The 26,924-nt window shown below is 41.3% G+C and overlaps 2 protein-coding genes across 2 annotated transcripts; both read right to left on the reverse strand.

The window, feature by feature from the left end:
* Positions 1-1,214: 1,214 nt before the first annotated feature.
* LOC130485647 (matrix metalloproteinase-18-like) lies at positions 1,215-8,686 on the reverse strand. The gene is made up of 6 exons (XM_056858867.1): positions 8,579-8,686; positions 4,437-4,654; positions 4,204-4,349; positions 3,304-3,429; positions 2,498-2,659; positions 1,215-1,225 (listed from the first exon to the last, which is right to left on the reverse strand). The coding sequence occupies exons 1-6, from the start codon at positions 8,684-8,686 to the stop codon at positions 1,215-1,217; spliced, it is 771 nt and encodes a 256-aa protein (XP_056714845.1).
* An 8,607-nt stretch (positions 8,687-17,293) lies between these two features.
* On the reverse strand, positions 17,294-24,846 carry LOC130485648 (matrilysin-like). Its single transcript, XM_056858868.1, has 6 exons — positions 24,736-24,846; positions 20,530-20,747; positions 20,297-20,442; positions 19,403-19,528; positions 18,608-18,769; positions 17,294-17,430 (listed from the first exon to the last, which is right to left on the reverse strand). Exons 1-6 carry the CDS (start codon positions 24,844-24,846, stop codon positions 17,294-17,296), a joined length of 900 nt encoding a protein of 299 aa, XP_056714846.1.
* Positions 24,847-26,924: the final 2,078 nt, after the last annotated feature.

Here is a 26,924-nt window from a genome sequence, read left to right on the forward strand (position 1 = left end):
GGCCACACTCCCTCCCGCCTCGCTGGTCGAGTCCCCGGGAACCCCTATTCCTCACCCCTCTCTAGTTCTCTGTATCTTAGTCTACTGGAACTCAGGACAACTCCTCTACAGGAAAGTTATCGTATAGCCCGTCAATGAACTCCTGCCAAATTGTCTAATGTCTCTGTACTCCTCTCTTTGAATTCTTAGATTCTCTGTGTATGTTTGTGTTGCACCACTGAACGCTTGAAGACATAAACTCTCTTAATTCGGAATCCCTGTCTCTGTCTTTATTCTAAGGTCACAGACTCCGTCTTTGGTATACATTGGTTGCATCCCGCTTTATAAATATAGTTCCCGTGTGCTCAGCTAATTCCCCAATTAAAGGAGCATTTCGGGTAACAGTTGCATGATGCTGTGATGTCACTCCCAGAAATTACATTGTGGCCTCATGCAACACTGTTTCCCCATTATCCCCACCCCACATTTCTCCCTGCTGGCAACCCTAAAACTGGAGGTGAATTGGGGAACCAAGGAATGGGAAGACAGGCAGGAAAGTCAGGATGGGGGTGGGAGGAAATGAAGCAAAATGGGGAAAAATGGCAGCTGGAGACAGTCAAGGAAGCAGAAGGAGATAAGCTGTGAGGGGGAAGGAAAGAGGAAAAGTAGAAGATGGGAGAGAGGGATTAAGACAGGTAGGTGGGAGAGAGGGAAGGAACCAGTTAAATGTTTGCTCAGTTGCCTTAGTGGAATAGTCAGCCTAAAACATGTACCCAGATGTGGAGTGTGGCTCTCCTTTGCTAGACTGGATAATAGGGCTTTATTAAAAGAGACAGATGTTTTAATTGCCTTTAAATGGAGGAAACTCTCAGGACTGACAAGTGCAAATGACAAAATATGGTGAAAAGTCAAGAGCTAGGAGATGCCCCGCTCACTTTTTCCTTTGCCTTGTGACCTCAGCATCTGAGCTAGGGTTTGACCACTTCTCATATGTCCTTATCAATGCAGCCCACCGCTGACACCATGCACAGCAAAGGTACCCTTTCATACATATGATTGTGGGTCGAATGAGATTCCACATCCAGTGGAAACGAGTTTCAGGCTAAATCTGTAATATGTTTATTTCTGGGCAAAGTGAGAGAATTCCCACCATTATCCCTTGGGAAGCAACCATTGCAAGCATCGTGGAAGCCTTCATTTCATGACATGCGTAGTGGAGCTCTTCAAGGGTTTTATTATTTCTTTCCTGATGAAGAAGAAAAAAGGAGATTGCTTAGGAGAAATAAGAGACATGGAAAGCTTCAAGGAAATAGGAGAAATAGCCATGCAAATACTGTCAGAGAAGATGTGGTTAATAACAAAGTCTAATTTACCACCACTGTGTGTGTGGTCTTTCTGTCTGAATGCTATCATGCTCAGTGAGACTTTTGATTCAGTAAAGATACAGAATGGCTGCCTTAACTTGATTTTAAGGGCCCATGTCATTATGCCATGCTTATTTAGACCATTACTTTACAATCAATTCCTGCCTGATCCAGAAGCAGATAATTTCTGCTGTGAGTGGGATGAGGGAGCTGGGTTGGGTGTACAGAATCTGCTGCCCTGTAAAAATGCTTCTGTGCCTCCACCGACTGTTTGCTTGTATCTTTGCAAATAAAGCAAATACTAAAAAAATGCCATACATCTCCAGTGCTCTCACAGTGAAAGGGATCCAATATTGGTAAGCATTGCCCCTGGAACTTTTCACCACTTGTAGAAGTAAGAACCATGGGACAATATCAATTAGGCTTGCCTGGCATGGCAACCAGAGTAAGACAGGGGGGAACATGGGGGTGCCAGCAGTGATGTCATGATGTCACTTCTGGGGGAAACCCAGAAGTGACATCAATCCTCTCTCAGAATCACTGGAAACTCTATGGTAAAAGAACCATAGAGTTTCTGGTGACTCTGAGAGAGGACTGATGTCACTTCTGAGTTTTGCCTAGAAGTGACATCACATGGTCAGGCTGATGGCCATTTCTTTGTTTATTTTTATCCTGCGGCTCCTCAGTCCGGTGGTGGGAAATGGGGGCTGGGGGCATGGGATCCCTAGTATCAATGTTAGACTGCAACAATCAGTTTCTGAAAGGTTCAGGCAGCTGCGGATGTTGCTCCCACTGTTGTGACTCTTTGGTTTGCACCTATTACTCCATCTATTGTTTCCATTGTTACATGCCATAGGCAGCCCAACAAATAGATGGCCAATGCTATTATCTCATTCATCTCTCCCTTCACCAGCCATTGAGCACCATCAGAACCAACAATGCTATTTTGTGTGCAGCTATGTGTTTTTGGACAGATCCACAAGCAGGATTGGCTGTTGGAGCCTGGATCATCTTTGCAAAATTTAGAGAACAGCTCCTAGCTTTAGTTAAGACTACAGGTCCAAGCCAGTAGATTTTTTTAGGTGTTTTCTTTTTTAAAGGACAGGACTGTGTTCAAAAGTAAAATCATCACAAGAAACACATTCTGAATTTACCATATAAGCCCTGAATCCTTTCCTTATCATCTTGAGGTAGACGGAAGGTCTTTGGGTCCACATACGAATAGGTAGGGAACATCAAGGCACCTTCGACATTTGAATGTTCCAGCCCCAAGGAATGACCAAATTCATGTGCAGCAACAAGAAAGAGGCTGATTTCTAAAACACAAACATAAAAGAGGGAAGGGGGATATTGTGTGTTAAATACTTAATTGGTAATAATAGGGACGTGGCTATTTGGGATTTCATTGTGTTTTGTATGTTTTAAATATAGATTTGTAAGCCACCTTGCACTATGGGAAAAGGGGAGGCATAAATATTTTAATTAATAAATATAAAATAATATACATGGATTATGGTCTCTCGCTGTTCTGTATTGGGATGAAATATAATATTTGGATTTAACTGGTCCTAGAGGCTAACAGTTATTTGGTACACATATATGCATATGTGTACTCACTCACACAATCATACATATATAGAGAGGTATGAATATACAGACACACTCACATGCATGTATATATTTATATTGTGTATAAACAAACCAACACATTTTAGTACGTAGAGCCCAGGGAAAGGACTTGAGTTGCTTGACTACCTTGTTATTCTTGGCCACTTCTACTCCAAATTGAAATGAGCCACAAAGAACTAGTAATTAACTCATAGGGGTCTGTATTCTGCATAGGATTCTTAGCACATCTTCTCAATAGAGATCAGTGCTGGAGAGTACCCTTGGAAAGATGGACAGTTGGTCTAGTAACTGGATAAGCTGTACCCAAATATTTCTTAAAGGATGATTTTACCTTTGTTGGTTTCTGACCATTTCTCACTCTCGTCAAAGTGGGCATCTCCTCCTAAGCCACTGCCAGGAAAAAAAGCATGAGCCAAAACTCCTCCTCTTCCATCAAAAGCATTACCGTCACCATGGGCTAAATGTGAAAGAAAATGCAATTATTGTCCGGGGGGAAAATGCTGTTAGAGAAGGGATAGGTTCATTATTCTGAAATGTTCATCATGCTCAAATACTCCCATATCCATGTTGACATTTTTTTCATCCATGTTATGTGGTGTATGAAGATGGGTTTTTTGGGGAGGGGTCAATGGTGGTACTGGTGTAAGTGGTAATGGAGCTTCCATATGAGGTGCATAATGTATATAATTTATAATTCATTTTAAAAAAGTGTTTAGAGTATTTTGGCAACAATGAGATAAGGTGAAGGAAATGGTGTGTGTGAAGGGGGGGAGTGAAGAGGAACGTCAGGATTTAGAGGAAAGCCAGGATAAATATATGGAGGTAGATCAATAGAGGTATTATGATAAAGGTAGCCAAACTGCAGTTCGGAAGCCACCATTTTTGTTACAGGCTTAGTTCAGAGATGATTCTGCAGTGATTCTGGGTCCCTGACATTGTAATCTAATTCAGAAAAAGGATATGGATTTTATGCATTAAAAATTAATTGATTCATGAACACACGAAGCTGCTTTATACTAAATCAAACCCTTGGTGCATCAAAGTCAGTATTGTCTACTCAGACCGGCAGCATAGGTCTTTCATCTACTGACATTTATTTTTAGCTGGAGGTGCCAGGAATTGATCATGGGACCTTCTGGATGCCAAACAGAGGTTCTACCACTGAGCCATGGCCCCTCCCCTTTCAGAATGCAAGGAATTTTTTTGCTAGTTGATAACTGTAAATCCTTACCTCCACTTGCAAACAAAATTTCAATATCGGCAGGTCTATAAACTCTCTTGAATGTCAACGGGGTCACGTTACTCCATACACTCCATGCATTTTTAATGATTCGATCCACTGTGGATTTAGCCAGGTCTGGAGTATAATTTTTAATCCTTTGAGGAAAAGAGCAATATAAAAATATTGGTATTCTGGAAATGGGACTGTTGATATTTCAAAGAAAAAAGGGAAATAGAGCTAACCTGTAAGTCAGCGCTTTCTTCTCCCATACTTGTGAGGTTGTTCGTAATTCTGACACATCCGGCATTCCACATCGAGGCAGCTCCATTAACTTTTTAGTTGCAGCATCTATCTTCCCAGTTACGGTCAAATGGAAGAATTTCTGCATTTCCTTGATTCGTTCTTGCAGTGTAGTATTGAGTGCTTTCTTAAGGCCTGGGAAAAACCTGTCAAGATAACCCTGGTCAAAGAAAAAAACACAGCTACCTTAGAATCTTAATGCACTCATTGCTCCTTGAAAGAGTGGTTGTGACACTGCAGGTCATGAACATAAATTGATAAACTGGGGAACAACAGAACAGCCAAACTGGAAACAATCCATGAGCTAAGTCTCAATTGGTGATCTGTAGTAGTCCATTAGTTAGCTGTCTCGATCCAGAAAAAGGTAATCTGTATGTGGTGGTAGGATTTTGCTCCTATGTCTCCCAGCTGGATCAAAAACACAGCACTGCCTTCATAGGACCTGGGGGCTAGATAGCTGCAACTATGCTTGGATTGGAAAAGCCTATTGAAAGACATTTGACACTAAGTGTTGCATGAGCTGGATCCTGGAGGGGAATCTTCCCTGCTACCCCTGTTATTCTGAAATTCATCTTGGTTCACTAGATTAGAGCCGGCCACTCTTAACCACTGCACCATGCTGGCATTGCATTTAAAAAAAGAAATGTCCTGGACTTCTGGGTGGAATAGCGGTCTGAAAAGTAGCTCAGTGAAGTAGCTGTGGAACTTATCTTGCTGGGGGTGTCCAAAGCATGTCGATGAGAAGGCTTAGTTGGTTTTCCTCTCGTCCCTCCCTGGAGGGAGGCCGGTGCTGACAGGTGTAGCTCGGCAGGCTTTTTGAATTGCGAGCTTCAGATAACATCAAGGCAACAAGGTAATTGCTGTCATTCTGCCAAGAAGACCAATCCCACCCAATTTATTTCATTTCTCCTGTTTAATTCTTTTCACTATCCATTATTACAATTAAAAGAAAATCCTTCTATACCATCTGATAATTTCACCTACTGCAATAACTTGCTACGGCAATATAGTGTTACTGGGAATAAAGCCAAGAAATTGAGATATGGACTTCTCCTTTAGAAGATAACAAACTAAAATGAACTGTAAATTTGTGAGCTTATAACAGGCTTCACACAAACAAAGAACTGGGGACTAATTAAATAAGAAAAAGCGGAGATGATAATTAACCGGAACAGAAACGAAAACAGCAGATTTTGTACCATTGCCATATTTATTTTCGGGAGGGGTAACCTCTTCTGAGTCTTCATTAACCTTTCTTGTTTATAACCAGCTTTCCCAGACGTGAGTGGATATTATTTTTGGACATATTTAGCTGGAATGCACATCGGTCCTTTTAGCTAACAAACAACGAATGAACAAAAATACCAGGCTACTGGATAGGCTTGACTCCCCCTCCCTATTGTAAAAGGGCTTCCCCCCACAACTTCCTCATTTTTCCCCTTTTCCTTTTTCCATCTATTCATTGTGATTACTAAAATGGATTCAGATCAAAACATGATTGGTTATAGAAGGGCTCAAAATTACACACACGCACACTGTTTCTTTTTATATTCAGAACTTTGGTCGTAAAAATGAATAAAAACAAGATATTAATATTCAATAATAAAGTAACAATATTAACCATATTATTTAGTGTATTATTAATTCATTAATGTATTAATAGATTTTAAGTATTGTTGTATTAATATTAATAAACTTAATCTCTCTCCTTCACTTTTAAAAATCTTTCCTCTCTTTTTTACTCTTTTCTCCTGTTTCCTGCCACTATATATTTTCCTTGAAACAATTTATAGTTAAGAAATGAGCTGAAATTTAATTGGTTGTTTTTCAAATTTTGAATTACAAAGTCATTTTGGTGTAAATTTTAAATTTATTGATTTCTTATATGATATTTGGTGTTTATATATTCTCATTGTAATAACTTGAAATGACTTGCAATAAAAACTTGAAATCTTAACTGTTCCTTTTAAAATCTTGAATGAACTAGAAACCTATTTTGTGTGGAGCAAGTGATATTCTATGAGATTTCTAATGTGATATGGTCAGATGCTTTTGAATATTAGTGATCAATATCTAATATAAATTTTATGGAATATTATATGGAAAGATTATAGTAAAGCAGAGAGGAAAAAAGAAAGAGAGTAATGGCAATAGGGGCATGTAAAAAGAGAAGAGAAATTTCGAAAAAGATCAAGATATACAAGAAAACATGGAAAGATTACAGAAACACTGTCAAGGCAATTTCAGGCCATCGCAAATCAAATGACTCAAACAGAGGAACGTATGCAAGCAACAATTAAGCAAACAGAGGAATGAACTCAGGACAGAATCAAGCAGGCTGAGGAAAGTACTCAAGAAAGAAAAAAGAAAGAGGTGCAAGGAGTGAGACAAGAGATTTCAACAGGTTTATCAGAAATTTAAAAAAAGATACCAAAAAATACACAAGAAATTATGTAGATTAAAGAAAGACAAAAAGGAATTGATACTTGTCTAGAAGGAAAGAATCTTTGGATGGACACACCTGAACAAAGGCTTGAAACTTTGGAAGTACAGAGTAGAAGCCATAATTTACAATTTAGATGAACTGTAGAAGATATTGTCGAAGGTTTTCACGGTCAGAGTGCATTGGTTCTCGTAGGTTATCCGGGCTGTGTAACCGTGGTCTTGGTATTTTCTTTCCTGACGTTTCGCCAGCAGCTGTGGCCGGCATCTTCAGAGGAGTAACACTGAAGGACACTCCTTCAGTGTTACTCCTCTGAAGATGCCGGCCACAGCTGCTGGCGAAACGTCAGGAAAGAAAATACCAAGACCACGGTTACACAGCCCGGATAACCTACGAGAACCAATGAACTGTAGAAGATTTTAATAGAGGGAATCTAAAGATTCAAGGAGACTTCCCAGAAATTGACCAGATATTCAGAATAAACTTAAACTTTGCCTCCAAGAAAAACATTTAGAGAGATACCCTGGTCAAATTTACACATAAGAAAACAAGAGATACAATACTGGAGCATCAAAGACAACCTCTTCAGATCTTTCACAATTTACCTACAAGCCTGTTGAGAAAAAGGAGAAACTTTGACTTTTAAAGACAAATTCTACAAAAGAAGGTACCACTGGCTCATCCCATTTGCTCTAGTAGTAGCTTTACATAAAGGAAAGAGAATAATTACTTCCGATCAGTTGGGGAAAGAATTAAGAACTCAAGATATATCTGGAAAACCAAAGAAGGATTTTGAAAGAAAATTCAAGAAAAAAACTCACTGAAAGCAAGAAGTGGAGAAAAGGTCCAAGAGTTATCAGACAAAGAAGAAGGCAAACTTGATCAAGCTGCTACATTATAACACAACGAATACGATGAAGATGGTTTCATTAAATATTAATGGCTTAAACTCTCCCTCCAAACAAACAAAAATATTTCATTCGTTCATATTTCATACTTGTAACGTTTGAAAAGGCACCTCTCTATAGCGTGCTGAGTTGATGTGTGTTATGTTGTCTCGTTGCCTTCCTTATTGTCGCTGCTACCAAAGGCTCTCGCCTTAGAATTCTTCGTTGTACCCAAAGAACAGCATGGCTTAGTTGTATTTGGTAGAATGACAGAATGGTCAGTGTGAGGGATTGGCTCTGAGGTAAAAGGGGATCATAGAATCATAGAGTTGGAAAGGACCACCAGGGTCATCTAGTCCAACCCCCTGCACAATGCAGGAAATTAACAACTACCTCCCCCACATCCCCAGTGACCCCAACCCTCCCCCCGCCATGCAGGATCCCACAATCAAAGCACTCCCGACAGATGGCCATCTAGCCTCTGCTTAAAGACCTCCAAAGACGGGGACTCCACCACCCTCCGAGACAGCACATTCCACCATCGAACCACCCTCACCGTCAGAAAGTTCTTCCTAATGTTTAGATTGAATCTCTTTTCTATTAGTTTAAATCCATTACTCCATGTCCTAGTCTGTGGAGCAACAGAGAACAAGCTTGTTCCCTCTGAAATAAACAGTTGCTTTTCTTTTCTTTTAAAAAAGAAATGTCCCTTGCAGTATCGCAGCAAGACTCATCACAGCACAGGATTACCAACCTTACAGTTGTCCTCGTCTGAGTTGTTCTTATGGGATTTATCTAAAGGAATCAGGAAGGCCTGGAAGCAGGGCAGCAAAATGATAACGCCGAGGAGCAACTGCAACATCGTGGAAGTTACCAAAGAGTCTGGGCTCAAAGAAGAATGTCTTTGGCTTCCAGTCTCTTGCATCCGAAGAGGGCCAGTTTATATAGGTCTGACTGCTGGCATGGTGTGAAAATCCACATGACTCACATTCCATCTCTTTTGTGCATGTTGCTGAATTTTTTTTTCAGATGTCACTATTTCAAAATGATTATGAAAAAGCATTAAGAGATGTCTATTTTTGTTGTTGACATTTCCAGTGGTGTAATACCTAAGTCAGAGGCAGCTTGTTTCCACCACAACACCCCCCACAAGTATCTGACTGTCCTATCACTTGTTTCAGCTGCTAGAGTCATGGGATACAAGGAAGCTAGTTTCTCTGTAGTCTCCCAACCCCATCCTCATCTCTTGTTTACCTTTCTTTGTCATTGAGGCTCATTGTAACATTTGAACCCTACAAAGGAAGCTCAGCTTTATAGGTAGAACAGTGCAAAGAGGGTGACTTATGAAGCATTTAAATGGAGTGGTTAAAGCGGGGCAGTGTGGCCCATTGATGATGATGTGTGGAATGATTTCTGTCTGAAAATCCATTTGCCCATGGAGCCATGACAGATTTAGACAGGACTGGCTGAAATGGTGGTACAGTATGCTACTTTGCTATGGACCTTCTCACAATACAATGTGATAGTGCAGAGCTTAAGGTCAAGTGGGTCGTACCACTTCCTACTGCAGTTCTAGCACAAGAAACATGAAAGAATGGGCAGAAGTAAAAATTCTATTATTGTCATTATTTTTGCTTCCAGTACTTGCTCATCTCACTCACTGCAGGACATCGTCTAGGTGCATTATTGATAGGGGGCTGGTTTTAAGCCAAAGCCAACCAGAACTTTCCTCTAAGATCCACTTTACCTTGGCCTTGCCTCCTATGAGAAGGTGGACCATTTCTAGCGGCCTGAAAAGAAGGCCTTCCCAAGATCCACAGTATGAGTGTGAAAGGGGAAGAGGTTGATACTTCACCCATCTGCCTCCCCTGCAACAGTGAACTAAAAGGGACTGGATTAAGACATTTTCAATCAGAAAATTACAAAGTGTTTTACTCGGGGAATGACAAACACAGACAAAACGGAGTGAGGCAAGATGTAGCACAGACAGTGAGGGGCTATAATCCAAAGTCTGACTGAATAATATCAACCAGACTCCATGGAAAGCCTAACAATGTAACCATCATTCAAGTTTACACCCCAACTACAGATGCTGATGAGGAAAAAACTAAAAGCTTTTATGTAAGTGTCCAGGAAGGAATTGATCACACACCTAAACAAGATGTGCTGATAATCATAGGCAACTGGAATGCAAAAGTAGGAAACAAAAAAAAATCAAATATTGTTGGCACAATATTTATCTCGGCAACTTGCATGTAAAGTCAAAGAGAAATAGAAGAGAACAACAAAAAGGAAGGAAACAAGATCTGTTCCCCAAGATCCAAGAAATCAGAGGGAAATTTAAAGCAGAGGGAAATTTAAAGCATGGTTAAACATGCTGAAAGATCAACATGGAAAGACATTAACTGAAAAGGACAAAATAAAAGAAAGATGGGAACAATACCCTGAAGGACTATACAGAAGAGATGAAAGATGACAGATTCCTTCCAAGAGGAATTTGTTGAAGAAAAACTACTGTTTTAGAAAGTGAAATGACAGCTGTTCTGAGAGTAATTGGGAGAAACAAATCACTAGGAATAGATAGGATATCAATGGAGTTATTCCAAGCCATAGAAATGGAGTTGATCAAAGAATATGCCAACAAATATGAAAAACAAAATAATGGCTCACCGACTAGAAACAATCAGTTTCATTCCAATTCCAAAAAAAGAGACGTTAAAGATTGCAGCAACTATCAGACCATTGCGTTAATTTTTCATGCAAGTAAAGTGATGCTCAAAATCTTACAACAAAGACTTTTACTGCATAACAAGAAATGCCAGATGTTCAAGTTGATTAAGAAAAAAGGGGGGGCACTAGAGATCATATTGTGAATTTACATTGGTTACTGGAGCATATGAGAGAATTTCAGAAGAAAATGAGCTTGTGTTTCATAGATCAAAGCAAAGGTTTTGACTGTGTGGATCATGAAAAGTTATGGTTGGTTTTAAAAGAAATGGGTGTGCCACAACATCTGGTTCTTCTGATGTGCAATGTGTACTCTGGATAAGAGGCTACTGTTAGGACAGAGCATGAAGAAACAGAATAGTTTCCAGTTGGCAAAGGTGTCAGGCAAGGATGTATTTTCTCTCCCTATCTCTTCAATCTGAATCCAGAACATTTCATAAGGAGAACCGGATTAGATTTAGATGAAGGTTCAGTGTAAAGGAAAATTGGTAGAAGGACCAATAACAATTTGTGATATGCAGATGATATCACATTACTGGCAGAAAATAGTGAAGACTTCAAATGACTACTGCTAAAGATTAAAACAGAAAGTGCCAAAGTAAGATTACAGCTGAACACCAAGAAGACAAAATAATGGCTACTAGGGAATTGCACAACTTTAAGGTTGTCAATGAAGAAATTGAAATTGTTAAAGATTTTCTATTCCTTGGCTCCATCATCAACCAAAAGGGAGACTGCAACCAAGAAATCAGATGAGATTGAGACTGAGAAGGACACCCATGAAGGAACTAGAAAAGACCCTTAAGTGTAAGGATGTGTTGCTGGCAACCAAAACCAAGTTCATTCATGCCATAGTATTCCCCATTACTATGTATTGGTGTGAACATTGGACCATGAAGAAAGCTAACAGGAAGAGAGTTGATTCATTTGAAACATGGTGTTCGAGAAGACTGTTAAAAATACTGTGAATCTCCAAAAAGACAAATAAATGTGTTCCAGATCAAATCAAGCCTGAACTCTCCCTAGATGCTAAAATGACTAAACCGAGGCTATCGTAATTTGGTCACATCATGAGACTGGAAAAGATAGTAATGTTAGGAAAACTTGAAGGTTGGAGGAAAAGATGAAGGCCCAACATGAGATAAATTCACTCTATAAAGGAAGCGATGGCCCTCAGTTTGCAAGACCTGAGCAAGGCTGTTAATGACAGAACATTTTGGAGAATATTAATTCATAGGGCCAGCATACATTGGAAGTGACATGATGGCACTTAACACACTCACACAAATGTAGTTTGGTGGGAGGGGCAAGAGGTGTGACTATTAAGGTACTGGCAGCCAGAGGGAGGTATGGTGGTGGGAGAAGGATGGACCAGGTGTGGGGAAGGTTATGACTATTCCTTCTTCTGCTCCTGTAGCTGAGGGAACCCTAGTGATCTTAATGATCACCCACCCAGCCTAAAAATGCTGCTGTGAATGCTAGATTGGTCCACAGTAAAACTTCCCTCAAACTGGATGAGAAAGCTGGCTCATTATGTATCACATACACCTGGGTGGATGAAGAGGGAAGGGGGCTCTCTCCAAGAATTGACAACCAGACTTCTTGGAACAGCATCAGCTGGGAATGAAGCATGGTCAGAGTCTACTGGACCTCTGTGGCACTTATCTGGTACTGAGTCATGTGACTAAGAGCCAGTGTGGTGTAGTGGTTAAGAGCAGTGAACTCTAATATGGTGAACCTGCTTGGTTTCCCCACTCCTCCACATGAAGCCAGCTAATCACGGTCCTCTCAGAACTCTCTGATCCCCACCTACTTCACAAGGTGTCTGTTGCGGGGAGAGGAAGGGAAGGAGATTGTAAGCTGGTTTGATTCTCTTTAAATGGTAGAGAAAGTCGGCATATAAAAACCAACTCTTCTTCTTCTTCTCGTGTATGTAACTGATGCTTGGGAATTGGGTTAGAACAGGGATTATCTTTGTGTGCTGCACACTCTGCTGCCCAATGGTCCTTGGGGACTTCAGTGTTCATGCCAAGGCTGCCCTTACAAGAGTGGTTCAGGAGTTCATGGCAGCCATGACAATCATGGTGCTGTCCCAGAGTATCCAGGATCCTACACATATAGTAAGCCATATGCTTGATTTGCTTTTCTCTGGAGACCTGGTAATGGGGAAATTTTCCACTCTGCCTTTAAGGATTGCCAAAACACACACACACACACAGGAATTGTGTGTGTATGTTGGCAAGCCTTAAAGGTGATAAGTTGCATTGAACCATCATTTTCTGGACATTGTCCTTTAACGGTAAGCTGAGAGCACGGAATCTTTAGAGGAAGTATAAATCAATAGTTCTTGACTGGCAACATGTCCCCAATCTCTATCTCAGTTGTTTACAAAGCTTTTTTAAGGTTGACATTCTAGTTCCAATAACATTTAATAAAAATGTTGACAAGCAAGTTTTCATATGCTGTTGAAAGAGTAATTCAAATTTTGATGGTTTTGTAAGCAGTCTGTTCATTAACAAAGGGGTAGAAAGGCTTAGTAAGAATCTGTTCCATGTGGCTAAGAGAGCAATCCTAAACCAGTTTACTTAGAATCCCAAGTTATGTGTATTGAATGGGGCTTAGTTCCAGGACAGTGTTCATAGGAGTTCACTGTGAGAGCTGTGCTCTTCTTCTAGATGCAACCAGTTTAAAACCCAGATCAGCTTTGTGATATAATAATATAGTTTTAATTTGGGAACACAAAACCACCTTTCAATCATTTCTCAAACATGGTCGGAGTTGGCCACTATGTGAGCTGGACTTGATGGGCCTTGGTCTGATCCAGCATGGCTTTTCTTATGTCCTTATGAGTGTGTTTCCAGGGGTTTCTTTTCCCAGATGAAATCAGAAAAAAAAATCCTTTTGGTAAAACTCTGAAATAAGTGTTAGGAATATTGACACATTTTGGAATGAATAGATTAGTTTAGGGAGATTCATCATCTTCAAAGATTTTCCACAAAAGAATAAGCTTAAATATGCTCATAGTTGTAATTTCTTCCTCATGAAATTGTTTACAAGGACATAATTAAGTGTGAAAATATCCTGATTTTCCTTTGGTATTTAAGGTTTTTCCCCTCCACATTTTACCTGTTGTAGCAGGAAATCTTGTAGTATGTACTAGAATCCCATACTTTGTATGAGAATCTGAGAATTGCCCTTATTTAATTTGTAGCCTGCTGGCCTTCCATATTCTACTAAAAATCTCTCCTGGTGTTTATTTCTTTGGACCGCCTCAGTTAAGTAAAATAGTCTCCAAATATTTACTGCACTGTATCTGTCAGGAAGGATTAACATATTGTCTGATTCTTGGGCTTTTTGCTTTGAATAGTTTCATCGAAACCAGACTGTTTTTAGCTCCCTATGGATACTTCAAATGTATTTGAGAGCTTGGAAAATCCCTCCTCATCAAGGAAGTTCTGATGGTTATTTCAGGAAGAATAACAATGCACCATTGAGCTGCATCTGTTTTTGGAAAGGTAATTTTTAACAATTAATCTTGAAAATGTAAGTCATTAATCTTCCAGGAACTTTGTTCATTGATTCATGCAATGTTAAACAACTTGAACCCTGGTATAAGTCAATGGGTATGACAATGATTAATTAATCTTGTCCCTCCTACATAGGAATGGTATGCCAGGGCCACACTTGGACCATGACAAATGTCTTCATGGGAAGCATTTCTCTATAGAAATCGTTGTGGGAACCCATGAATCAGTTATAATTTTGGTGACTGCACACATGGTATACTGGTCGGAGACTAGGAGTTGGAAGACCCAGGTTCGAAACCCCACTCTGCTATGGACGATTGCTGAGTAACCTTGGACAAGTCACACCTTCTCTGCCTAAGGTATCTCACAGCATTGTTGTGAAGATAAAATGGAGAAGGGGAGATTGTTTTACGTCATGTTGGGTCAAAAGTGACATTGGAGTCAAAAGTGGGGTGTAAAAGAAATAAGTAAATAAATGTGTAATCTTTGAGAAGCAGCAGTGGGCCACTTGTGAAAATTTATGGGGCAGGAAAGTGGAGCGAATACAGCATATGCAGGCAATTCTGCAACAGTTGTATTGAATTCATGTCAGTGAAATCCTAGACCAGCTCTGAGTGGGGCTGAAGCAACTGCACAGGCAGCAGAATTGTGCTGGGGAGATTTTTTGGGGAGGGGGGCTGTTAGCCAAATTGCTCAGTTATGAATATTTATATTGGGAATTAGCAAATCAATAACCGGCAAATGACGTATCTAAACAGGGATCCAACCTATGTATACCGCAGTCCGTACTGTGATCCTCAAAATAAGGCAGAGGTGGTGGATTTAGATAAAAAGATTTTTACTCAATTAATATGTACTCTCACACACAAGCAAAACAATATTTTGATTACATATATACAGGGCCTAGGAAGTAAAGGTAGTAAAAGAGGTACATTCGCCAATGTGGCAGGGTCCCTTGAAGAGGGGCGATATTCACCTGATTCTGAAGACGGCATCCTGGGCTCCATGCGGCAAAGACAAGAAAAGAAGGGGGTGAGGGGGATTCCCGGGACTTGACCAGCAAGGTGGGAGGGATGCATGGTCAGGCAGCACTTACCCAAATCAACAGTGTAACAGCAAGTATAAAGCGGAGGGAGATAGCTGAGCTTTGTAACGTCTACGGGTATCCCCAGATATACCTTTCTGGGGTGGGGGTTAATTGGATTACCCCCACGTGGTTCCCGGTGTGGACAAAGACCTTGATGGTCGGCTGCAAGGGTGGGGAAGGGGGGGCAATTTATATGGGCTAATCTAAACCATTGCCTGAGCACATTCCGGGAGTCAGGAGTAGCTGGAAACAAAAGTTTGTGCAACTGCGCTCAGGTATGTTGCTGGAGGTGCGATCTCGTGCCGCTGTTATCTCAAAGGTTTCCGATGAGCCATTCAGTATGCAGATGGATGGGTGGGGTGGGGGGCTGTTCGATCGTCTCTTGCGACATGACAGCTGCTAGAGACATGATCTGGGTACAGAGAGAGAAAATGGATTCCCTCTGGTTCTTGCTAGTACGGGGGCCTCTGTCCACGATGTCTGGGCTTGACTCCCGTCTAGAATGGCTGGAGCATGTGTCTCTGCGGCTACCATGTAATACAGTCCGGGAGATGGCAACCGCTGGCTTACAGGGGACCAGTGAAACAGCATGCAGCCTCATCCTGAGTGTTATGCTTATCTTCGCCTGTGTCATTGCGAGAGATTGGGGGCTCACTTCTTAGCCCATTCATTGTCATATCAAGTCACAGGAAACCTGTCTTTAGCCAGCTCTGGCTCTATGGCACTCTCAAATACTTTTGTGCCTCCATTTAACAGGCCCATTCACACCATGAAGTGAACTCAACTTGATTCCCCTTCTCCCCAGTTATTCTAGGCTCCTGAAACCAATCTTGCGATTGCTCCAATTAGTGCCCAAAACATGGCTTACCCTGTCGTAGAAAATCTTTTTAAAATGCCATGAGTAGAGCTGGGCTTGTGCGCTCCCTAAGCCTCTCTGGCCCCAGCCCTGCCCCCAATGCTGCAGCAGTTATGCCACTGAAAATGCTGGTATACCCATGCATGAGGAAAAACAGCAACAACAGGTGCCTTTGGTGTTGGGAACTGCACCTCAAGGACAGTGCAAACAACCGAGGGAGAGAAGAACCATTTGTGGCTGCATTTGATTAACAATGCTGTGCTCTGAACCCTCACAGACACTCTATCTCAGGACAGGAGACACCAAAGGGAAGAGCCTGCAGTACGTGTGTGTTTCTGTGCGTGCGCATGCGAGAACAGTGTGCCTACACAAGTAAGCAAGAGTGCAGGAGTCCTGGCTTCAGACTGGGATGTCTGCAGCCCTCTTTTCCAGCTCCCCTGAACCTGGGGGAGGGGAACCCAGATGGGATGGTGGATGTGCTGATGCCAGGGTACCATGCTGGGGTCACTCCTTCCCCTGCAGACGAGGGACATAGGAAAGAAAGATGCTGACAAGGGACACAGGAAAGAAAGATGCACTCTGGATGAGCCCAGAGAGACAGTACAAACAGTTCCACTGTAACTCCTACGAAGGGATGGGTGATCATTGGATCATTGGTCCACCAGCAGAAGCAGCCCACTGCGTAGGGTCTCTCTCTGAGGTGGAACACCACATGCAGAACTCTGGGGGTGACCTGTTCTTTGCTATCCGTATTGGGATACTTGGTTAATGTAGCAGAGTTTGCCCAGTCATAGAAATGTGATATTGAGGATATTGAGCTCAGTGAATAAATCTCCCAAGAAGTACATTGCAAAAAAGTAAAGCGTATGTTTATTCAAGTAAATTCTGCTCATATTCAGATTGCAGTCGAAAGGAGAGAGAGAAGTCTAAGGAGTACTTTCCCTATCACAAATGGCCAGCTGATCCAGCATCATGTGTATGGGGGTATGAGTCATTGTTTCTACAGGAGAGACCTGTAGATATGTGGTGACTCCATGAAAAGCCATGTGGAGAGTAGGGAAGAACAAAGAACACACAGAGAGAGGAGGGGACAGAGGGCAGCTCCCAGGTTAAAACAAAGAGAGAGCCATCCTATTCAAGGAGATAACTCTTATACACACTTAGAGCATGGTATAGTGTTTAAGGTGTTCGACTAGGATGTGGGAAACCCAGGTTTGAATCCCCACTCTGACATGGAAACTTGTTCGGTGACCTTAGGCCAGTCACGCACTCTCAGCCTTGACCCACCATTATCCCTTGGGAAGCAACCATCGCAAGCCTCGAACAAGCCTTCATTTCATGAGATGAGTAACGGAGCTCTTCAAGGGTTTCATTGTCTTCTTCCTGATGAAGAAGAAAAAAAGATATTGCTTAGGAGAAATAAGAGACACGGGAAGCTTCCAAGAAATAGGAGAAATAGCCATGAAAATACTGTCAGAGAAGATGTGGCTAATAACAAAGTCAAATTTACCACCACTGTATGCGTGGTCTTACAGTTTGAATGCTTTCATGCTCAGTGGGACTTTTTATATCGTAAAACTATAGAATGGCTGCCTTAATTTGGTTTTAAGAGCCCATGCCATTATGCCAGACTTATTTAGACCATTACTTAACAATCAATTCCTGCCTGATCCAGAAGCAGATACTTTCTGCTGTGAGAGGGATGAGGGACCTTGGGTGTGTACAGAATCTGCTGCCCTGTAAGAATGCTTCTGTGCCTCCACCGACGGTTTGCTTATATCTTTGTAATACTACAAAATACTACAAAAATGCCATACATCTCCAGTGCTCTCATATTGAAAGGGATCCAGTGTTGGTAAGCATTGCCCCTGGAACTTTTCATCACTTGTAGAAGTAAGAACCATGGAACAGTATCAATTAGGCTTACCAGGCATGGCAACCAGAGTAGGACAGGGGGGAACATGGGTGTGTGTGCCAGCAGTGACATCAGTCCTCTCTCAGAATCACTGGAACCGCTATGGTAAAGCCATAGAGTTTCTGGTGACCCTGAGAGAGGGCTGATGTCACTTCTGACATCACATGGTCAGGTCAATGGCCATTTCTTTGTTTATTTTTATCCTGCGGCTTCTCAGTGCGGTGGTGGGAAATGGGAGCTGGGGACATGGGATCCCTAGTATCAATGTCAGACTGCAAAAACCAACTTCTGAAATGTTCGGGCAGCTGCACACGTTGCTCCTACTATTGTGACTCTTTGGTTTGCACCCTTTCATCCATCCGTTACATTCATTGTTACATGCCATGGTAAGCCCAACAAATAGATGGCCAATACTATTAACCCATTCATCTCTCCCTTCACCACCCATTGAGCCCCATCAAAGCAACAAAGCTATCTTGTGTGCAGCTAAGTGTTTGTGGACAGATCCACAAGCAGGATCAGCTGTTGGAGCCTGGATCATCTTTGCAAAATTAAGAGAACAGGTCCTAGCCTTAGATAAGACTACAGGTCCAAGCCAGTAGATTTTTTTTAAAACAGACAGGACTGGGTTAAAAAGCGAAGTCATCACAAAAAACACTTTTTGAATTTACCGTATAAGCGCTGAATCCTTTTCCTATCATCGTCATGTAGACGGAAGGTGTTTGGGTTCATATACGAATAGGTAGAGAACATCAAGGCACCACGGACTCTTGAATGTGTCAGCCCTAAGGAATGACCAAATTCATGTGCAGCAACAAGGAAGAGGCTGATTTCTAAAACACAAACGTAAAAGAGGGAAGGGGGAAATTGTGTGTTAAATACTTAATTGGTAATAACAGGGACGTGGTTATTTGGGATTTCATTGTGTTTTGTATGTTTTAAATTTGGATCTGTAAACCACCTTGCACTATAGGAAAAGGGGAGGCATAAATATTATAATTAATAAATATAAAATAATATACATGGATTATGGTCTCTTGCTGTTCTGTATTGGGATGAAATGTAATACTTGACTTTAACTGGTCCTACAGGGCAACAGTTATTTGGTATACATATGAACACAATCATACACACACAATCATACATATATAGCGAGATTCAGATATACAGACACACTCCCATGCGCATATATGTTTATACTGTGAATAAACAAACCCACACACATTTTTGTATATAGAGCCCAGGGAAGTTGCTTGACTGCCTTGTTATTCTTGGCCACTTCTACTTCAAATTGAAACGAGCCACAAAGAACTAGTAATTAATTCATAGAGGTCTATATTCTGCATAGGATTCTCAGCACATCCTCTCAATAGAGATCAGTGCTGGAGAGTGCCCTTGGAAAGATGGACAGTTGGTCTAGTAACTGGATAAGCTGTACCCAAATATTTCTTAAAGGATGATTTTACCTCTGTTGCGTTCTGACCATTTCTCACTCTCGTCAAAGTGGGCATCTCCTCCTATGTCCCTTCCAGGAAAATAAGCATGGGCCAAAACTCCTCCTCTTCCATCAAAAGGATTACCATCACCATGGGCTAAATGTGAAAGAAAATGTAGTCATTGTCAAGAAAAAAAATGCTGTTAGAGAAGGGATAGGTTCATTATTCTGAAATGTTCAGCATGCTCAAATAGTCCCATATACATACTGACAATTTTTAATCCATGTTACGTGGTGTATGAAGAGTGTTTTCTTTGTGGTGGGATCAATGGCGGTACTGGTGAAAGTGGCGATGAATCATGCTTCCATATGAGGTGCATCACTTATAATGCTTTGCCATTCATTTTTTCTTTAGGTTTGGAGTATTTTGTCAACAATGTGATAAGGTGAAGGATATGGTATGTGTGAAGGCGGGGGTGGAATATGAAGAGGAATGTCAAGATTTAGAGGAAAGCCGGGATAAATATATGGAGATAGATCAATAGAGGCAAACTGCAGTTCAGAAGCTACTGTTCTTGTTACAGGCTTGGTTCAGAGATGATTCTATGATTCTGCAGTGATTCTGGGTCACTGACATTGTAATCTAATTCAGAAAAAGGATATGGATTCTATGCATAAAAGATTCATTGACTCATGAACACAAAGCTGCCTTATACTGAATCAGACCCTTGATCCATCAAAGTCTACTCAGATCAGCAACAGTGATCTATCATCTACTAATAGATCTTTTTAGCTGGAGATGCCAGGGATCAAGCATGGGACCTTCTGCATCCCAAGCAGATGTTCTGCCACTGAGCCATGGCCCTTCCTCATTCAGGATGCAAGGATTTATTTTTTTTGCTAATAGATAATTGTAAAGCCTTACCGCCATATGCAAACAAAATTTCAATATCGGCAGGTCCATAAACTCTGTGGAACGTCAACGGGGTCACTTCACTCCATACATTGAATGCCCTTTGTATGATTTGATCCACGCTATGTCTAGGCAGGTCTGGAGTATAATTATTAATCCTTTGAGGAAAACAGCAATATAAAAATATTGGTATTCTGCAAATAGGACTGTTGATATTTCAAAGAAAAAAGGGGAATAGAGCTAACCTGTAAGTCAGCGCTTTCCTGTTCCATACTCGTGGGCCTGATCGGAATTCTGCCACATCGGGGACTCCACACCGAGGCTGCTTCATTAACTTTCTTGTTTCAGTATCCATCTTCCCAGTTATGGTCAAATGGAAGAATTTCTGCATTTCCTTGATTCGTTCTTGCAGTGTAGGACTGACTGTTTTGTTAAGGTGTGGGAAGAACTTGTCAAGGTAATTCTGGACAAAGAAAAAACACACAACTACCTTAGAATCTTAATGTACTTACTGTTCCTTGAAAGAGTGGTTGTGGCATTGCAGGTCATGAACATGTTGATAAATTGTGGAACAACAGAACAGCCAAACTGGAAACAATCTATGAGCTAAGCCTCAATTGGTGATCCATGGTAGTCCATTAGTTCTGTCTCGATCCAGAAAAAGGTAATCTGTATGTGGCAGTAGGATTTTGCTCCTGTATCTCCCAGGTGGATCAAAAGCACATCACTGCCTTCATAGGACCTGGGGACTACATATCAGCATCTACGCTTGGATTCAGTGGCTGGATGGGAAAAGCCTATTGAAAGCCTATTTCACTCATGTTCACACCCTGTCTGTCTCAGTTGTTCCTTGGAGTTATACATGAGTTTTCCATCAATTAGAGATGACCTTGCTGCCAGACCTCACAATGTCTGGGTCTTCCCATTCCTCTGTAAGCCCGACTCTTCCATCTTCCCTGAGCAAAGCCCGGGTGAACTCCCCATACATAAGGCAAAGTGTGGGGAACGCAAGCTTAGTTTCGCTCACAGTCAGTTACAAAGCAGCATGCCCAGAGGCGGGGATTCAAATACTTTCTGCTTCCTTAGAGCTTGTTCTGAGCAGAAGAAAATCTTTTAAAAACTGAGGCTTGGATTTCTCCCTCCTCTTTCAGATTGCTCCGTTTTTTTTAATGTTGTTCTTAAAATGCTTTTTAATGTGGCAATTGGGTTTGGGGGGGAATTTTATCTCACAGTAAGCAGTACAAGTAGACCAATTAAAAAGCAGCATTTAAAGGGGCGGGGACTTGATTTGAGCTTGGAGACTGCTGGTGCATAGATTCCCAGCAGGAAAGTGGGGGTCCAGTGAGCAATGAACCTCAGGTAAAACTCCCATGCATAAATGACCTAAGCGATGTATGAGCTGGATCCTATAAATGGTGTGTGAAGGGGAATCTTCCCCACTACCCCTGATATTCTGAAATTTATCTTGGTTCACCAGGTTAGAGCCTGCCACTCTTAACCACCACACCATGCTGACATTGCATTTAAAAAAGAAATGTCCTGGACCTCTGGGTGGAATAGCGATCTGAAAAGTAGCTTGGTGAAGTAGCTGCAGAGCTTATCTTGCTGGGGGTGTCCAAAGCACATATATGAGAAGGAGTAACTGGGTTTTCTCTCGTCCCTCCCTAGAGGGAGGCCAATGTTGACAGGTGTAGCTGTGCAGGCTTTTTGAACTGCAAGCTTTGGACAAAATCAAGGCAACAAGGTAATTTCTGGCAATCTGCCAAAAAGACCCCCATCCATTTTATTTTATTCCTCCTGTTTAATTCTTTTCACTATCCATTATTACAATTAAAAGAAAATCCTTTTCTACTATCTGATAATTTCAGTTACGGTAATAACTTGCTACGGCAATAGCATGTTACGTGTTACTGGGAACAAAGCCAAGAAAGTGAGATATGGACTTCTCCTTTAGAAGATAACAAACTAAAATGAACTGTAAATTTGTGAGCGTATAACAAGCAACACAGAAACAAAGAACTGTGGGCTAATTAAATAAGCAAAAGCGGAGATAATGAGTAACTGGAACAGCAATGAAAACAGCAGATTTTGTGCCGTTGCCATATTAATTTTTGGGGTAAGCTGAGGCTTCATTAACCTTTCTTGTTTATAACCAGCTTTCCCAGACCTGACTGAATATTGAATATTTTGAATTTTGTGAACGTATTGAGCTGGAATGCACATCAGTCCTTTTGGATAACAAACAGCAAATCAGCAAAAAATACCAGGCAAATCAGCAAAAATACCAAATCTATTGTAAAAGGATTCCCCCCCCCCACTTCTTCATTTTTTCCTTTTCCTTTTGATTTTTTCATCTTTTCATTGAGATTACTAAACTGGATTAACATCAAAACAGGACTGGTTATAGAAGGGCTCAAAATTAAATGAAAGTATAAAGGACTTGTTTTGAGAGACATTGCCTAAAGGCTGGGGTGCCATCTGGTGGACAGTTAATCACACTACATATAAGAAGATTCTTTTCCTTCTCCCTCCTTGCTTCATTGGGAAAGCTTTCTTTTAAGGAACCAGGTGAACATCAATGTATTATTAATTAATTAATGTATTAATAGATTTAAACTATTGTTGTAGTAATATTAATAAACTTTATCTTTCTCTCTCCTCCGTCCCTTCCCTTTAAAAAATCTCTTTCCTCTCTTTTTTACTCTTTTCTCCTCTTTCCTGCCACTGTATATTTTTTCCTGGAAACAATTTGTAGTTAAGAAATGAGCTGAAATTTAAATAATTGGAAAAGATTACAGAAACACTGACAAGGCAATTTCAGGCCATCGCAAATCAAATGACGCAAACAGAGGAACATATGCAAGCAACAATTAAGCAAGCAGAGGAACGAACTCAAGGTAGAATCAAACAGGCTGAGAAAAATACTCAAGAAAGAATAAAGAAAGAGGTACAAGGAGTGAGACAAGAGATATCGACAGATTTATCAGACATTTAAAAAAAGATACCAGAAAAATACACAAGAAATTGTGAAGCTTAAAGAAAGACAAAAAGGAATTGAAACTCGCCTAGAAGGATAGGATCTTTGGATGGACACAGCTGAAAAAAGGCTTGAAACTTTGGAAGTACAGAGTAGAAGCCATAATTTACAATTTAGAGGAATTGTAGAAGATTTTGATAGAGGGGCAGCCCATTCCTGAACCTTTGGCAGCCAGGGACAGCTTGGCCGAGGCACCACTGAGGTGCCTCCAAAGCTGTTCCCCGACCACTAAAAGGATTTTAAAAGCCTTTTAAAATGATTTTTGTTTGAAAATGGGGCATTTAGCCCCATTGAAAACAGCGAGGCTGCGCCAGCAAAAAGCTAACGCATCAAAGCTGTTTTTGTAGACGCCATACTTGGGGCAAAAGGAGTCCTACGCATCAAAGCTGTTTTTGTAGACGCCATACTTGGGGCAAAAGGGGTCTTTCTTTTGCAGGTGTTTCATGATTTACCTACAAGCCTGTTGAGAAAAAGAAGAAACTTTGATTTTTAAAGACAAATTCTATAAAAGAAAGGTACCACTGGCTAGTCCCATTTGCTGTAAAAATAGTTTTACCTAAAGGAAAGAGAATAATTACTGCAGTTGAGCAAGACGATCAGTTGGTAAAAGAATGAACAACTCAAGATATATCTGGAAAACCAAAGAAGGATTTTGAAAGAAAATCTACCAATTCAAGAGAAAACTCACTGAAAGCAAGAAGTGGAAAAAAACTCCAAGAATTATCAGACAAAGATTAAGACAAACTTGATCAAGCTGCAGCATTATAACAAAATGAATAAGATGAAGATATTGTCGAAGGCTTTCACGGTCAGAGTTCATCGGTTCTTGTAGGTTATCCGGGCTGTGTGACCGTGGTCTTGGTGTTTTCTTTCCTGACGTTTCGCCAGCAGCTGTGGCCGGCATCTTCAGAGGAGTAACACTGAAGGACAGTGTCTCTCAGTGTCAAGTGTGTAGGAAGAGTAATATATAGTCAGAAAGGGGTTGGGTTTGAGCTGAATCAAAACGTCAGGAAAGAAAACACCAAGACCACGGTCACACAGCCCGGATAACCTACAAGAACCAAAGATGAAGATAGTTTCATTAAATATTAATGGCTTACTCTCCCTCCAAACAAACAAAAATATTTCATTCATTCATATTTCATACTGTGCTGAGGTGATGTATGTTATGTTGCCTGCTTACCTTCCTTATTTTCGCTGCTACCAAAGGCTCTCGCCTTAGAATTCTTTGTTGTACCCAAAGAACAGGATGGCTTAGTTGTATTTGGTAGAATGACAGAATGGTCAGTGTGTGGGATTGGCCCGGAGGTAAAAGGGGATCCTTTCCTCTAAAATAAACAATTGCTTTTCTTTTCATTACAAAAAGAAATTTGCAGCACCGCAACAAGACATAGCACAGCATAGGATTACCAACCTTATATTTGTCCTCATCCAAATTGTCCTTGAGGAGTGATTTATCTACGGGAGTCGGGAAGGCCTGGCTGCAGGGCAGCAAAATGATAACGCCCAGGAGTATCTGCAACATCGCGGAGGCTACCAAAGAGTCTGGGCTCAAAGAAGAATGTCTTTGGCTTCCAGTCTCTTGCATCCGAAGAGGGCCAGTTTATATAGGTCTGACTGCTGGCATGGTGTGAAAATCCACATGACTCACATTCCATCTCTTTTGTGCATGTTGCTGATTTTTTTTTCAGATGTCACAATTTCAAAACAATTATGAGGAAGCATTAAGACTAGAGATGTCTATTTTTTCTTGTTGACGTTTCCAGTGGTGTAATACCCAAGTCAGAGGCAGCTTGTTTCCATCACAACCCCCCCCCCACACGTACCTGATTGTCCTATCACTTGTTTCTGCTGCTAGAGCCATGGGATACAAGGAAGCTGGTTTCTCTGAATTCTCCCAGTCCCACCCTCATCTCTTGCCTAACTTTCTTCGTTTGTCACTGAGGCTCATTGTAACAATTGAACCCCACACAGGAAGCTCAGCTTTACAGTAGAAAAGCGCAAAGAGGGTGACTTGTGAAGCATTTAAATGGTGTGGTTAAAGCATGGCAGTGTGGCCCATTGGTGATGGCTTGTGGAAAGGTTTCTGTCTGAAAATCCATTTGCCCATGGAGCCATATCAGATTTAGAAAGGACTGGTTGAAATGGTGGTACAGTGTGCTACTTCGCTATGGACCTTCTCACAATACAATGTAAAACTCTATTATTGTCATTATTTTTGCTTCCAGTACTTGCTCATCTCACCTGCTGCAGGACATTCTCTAGGTGCATTATTGATAGGGGGCTGGTTTTAAGCCAAAGCCAACCAGAAAGGAAGTCTTTCCAAAGATCCGCAGTATTAGTGTGAAAGGGGAAGAGGCTGATACTTCACCCATCTGCCTCCCCTGCAACAGTGAACTAAAAGGGACTGGATTAAGACATCTTCAGTCAGAAAATTACAAAGTGTTTTACTCAGGGAATGACAAACACAGACAAAACGGAGTGAGACAAGATGTAGCACAGACAGTGAGGGGCTATAATCCAAAGTCTAACTGAATAATATCAATCAGACTGCATAGAAAGCCTATCAATGTAACCACCACTCAAGTTTACACCCTAACTACAGATGCTGATGAGGAAAAAACTAAAAGCTTTTATGTAAGTGTCCAGGAAGAAATTAATCACACACCTAAACAAGACATGCTGGTAATCATAGGCAACTGGAACGCAAAAGTAGGAAACAAAGAAGAATCAAATATTGTTGGCAGATTTGGGCTAGGAGCACGAAATGAAGTAGGAGAGCGACTCATGGAATGCTGTCAAGTTCCTGTTTAATTTGGCACACACCCCATGCCCCCAGTAATTGGTCATTTCAAATTGACCAATGAGGGCCTTCCCTGATAGGGTTGCCAACCTCCAGGTAATAGCAGAAGATTTCCTGCTATTACAACTGATCTCCAGCCGATAGAGATCAGTTCTCCTGGAGAAAATGGCCACTTTGGCCGTTGGACTCTATGGGATTGAAGTACCTCCCCTCCCCAAACCCTGCCCTCCTCAGGCTCCACCCCAAAAACCTCCCACCGATGGCGAAGAGGGACCTGGCAACCTTATTCCCTGCCCCGGGAAACGACCAGTCACCGGGGGCGGGGGTGTTGCAAGCTAAACAGGAACTGTGCACGTCTCTCGCACTTACTGTTTACATGGATGGATTTGTACACAGTTTCGTCCCTGCTTTTCAAGGTAATGCGTACAGTTTTCCCCCAGTCCGGGTCAATTTGATCCTGGCTGAAACGGGGAATAACGTGGGTTAAGGGACCATGCATTTTTGGCCATAGTAGGTTCAGTGTGGCCTATGGGGAATGAAGGTTGGTTCCTGGTTCTGTTTTGGCTGAAGACGTCTGCTACAGAGATACAAATCAGCTCTCTGTTAATTCAGCCCTATTAATTAATAATGCCGTAGATTAATTCAGTGACTCCAAACAAACTCATTATGGAAAAATCAAACATTGGTTGTTTGATTCTTGTGTGTACACAGTTTGTTTTGAACAGTTTCATGGGAACCAGTCTGTTTTTAACTCCCTATGGACACTTCAGATGTATTTGAGAGCTTGGAAAATCCCACCT

Source organism: Euleptes europaea, chromosome 12 (assembly GCF_029931775.1).
Source record: "Euleptes europaea isolate rEulEur1 chromosome 12, rEulEur1.hap1, whole genome shotgun sequence".
NCBI classification, from domain to species: domain Eukaryota; kingdom Metazoa; phylum Chordata; class Lepidosauria; order Squamata; family Sphaerodactylidae; genus Euleptes; species Euleptes europaea.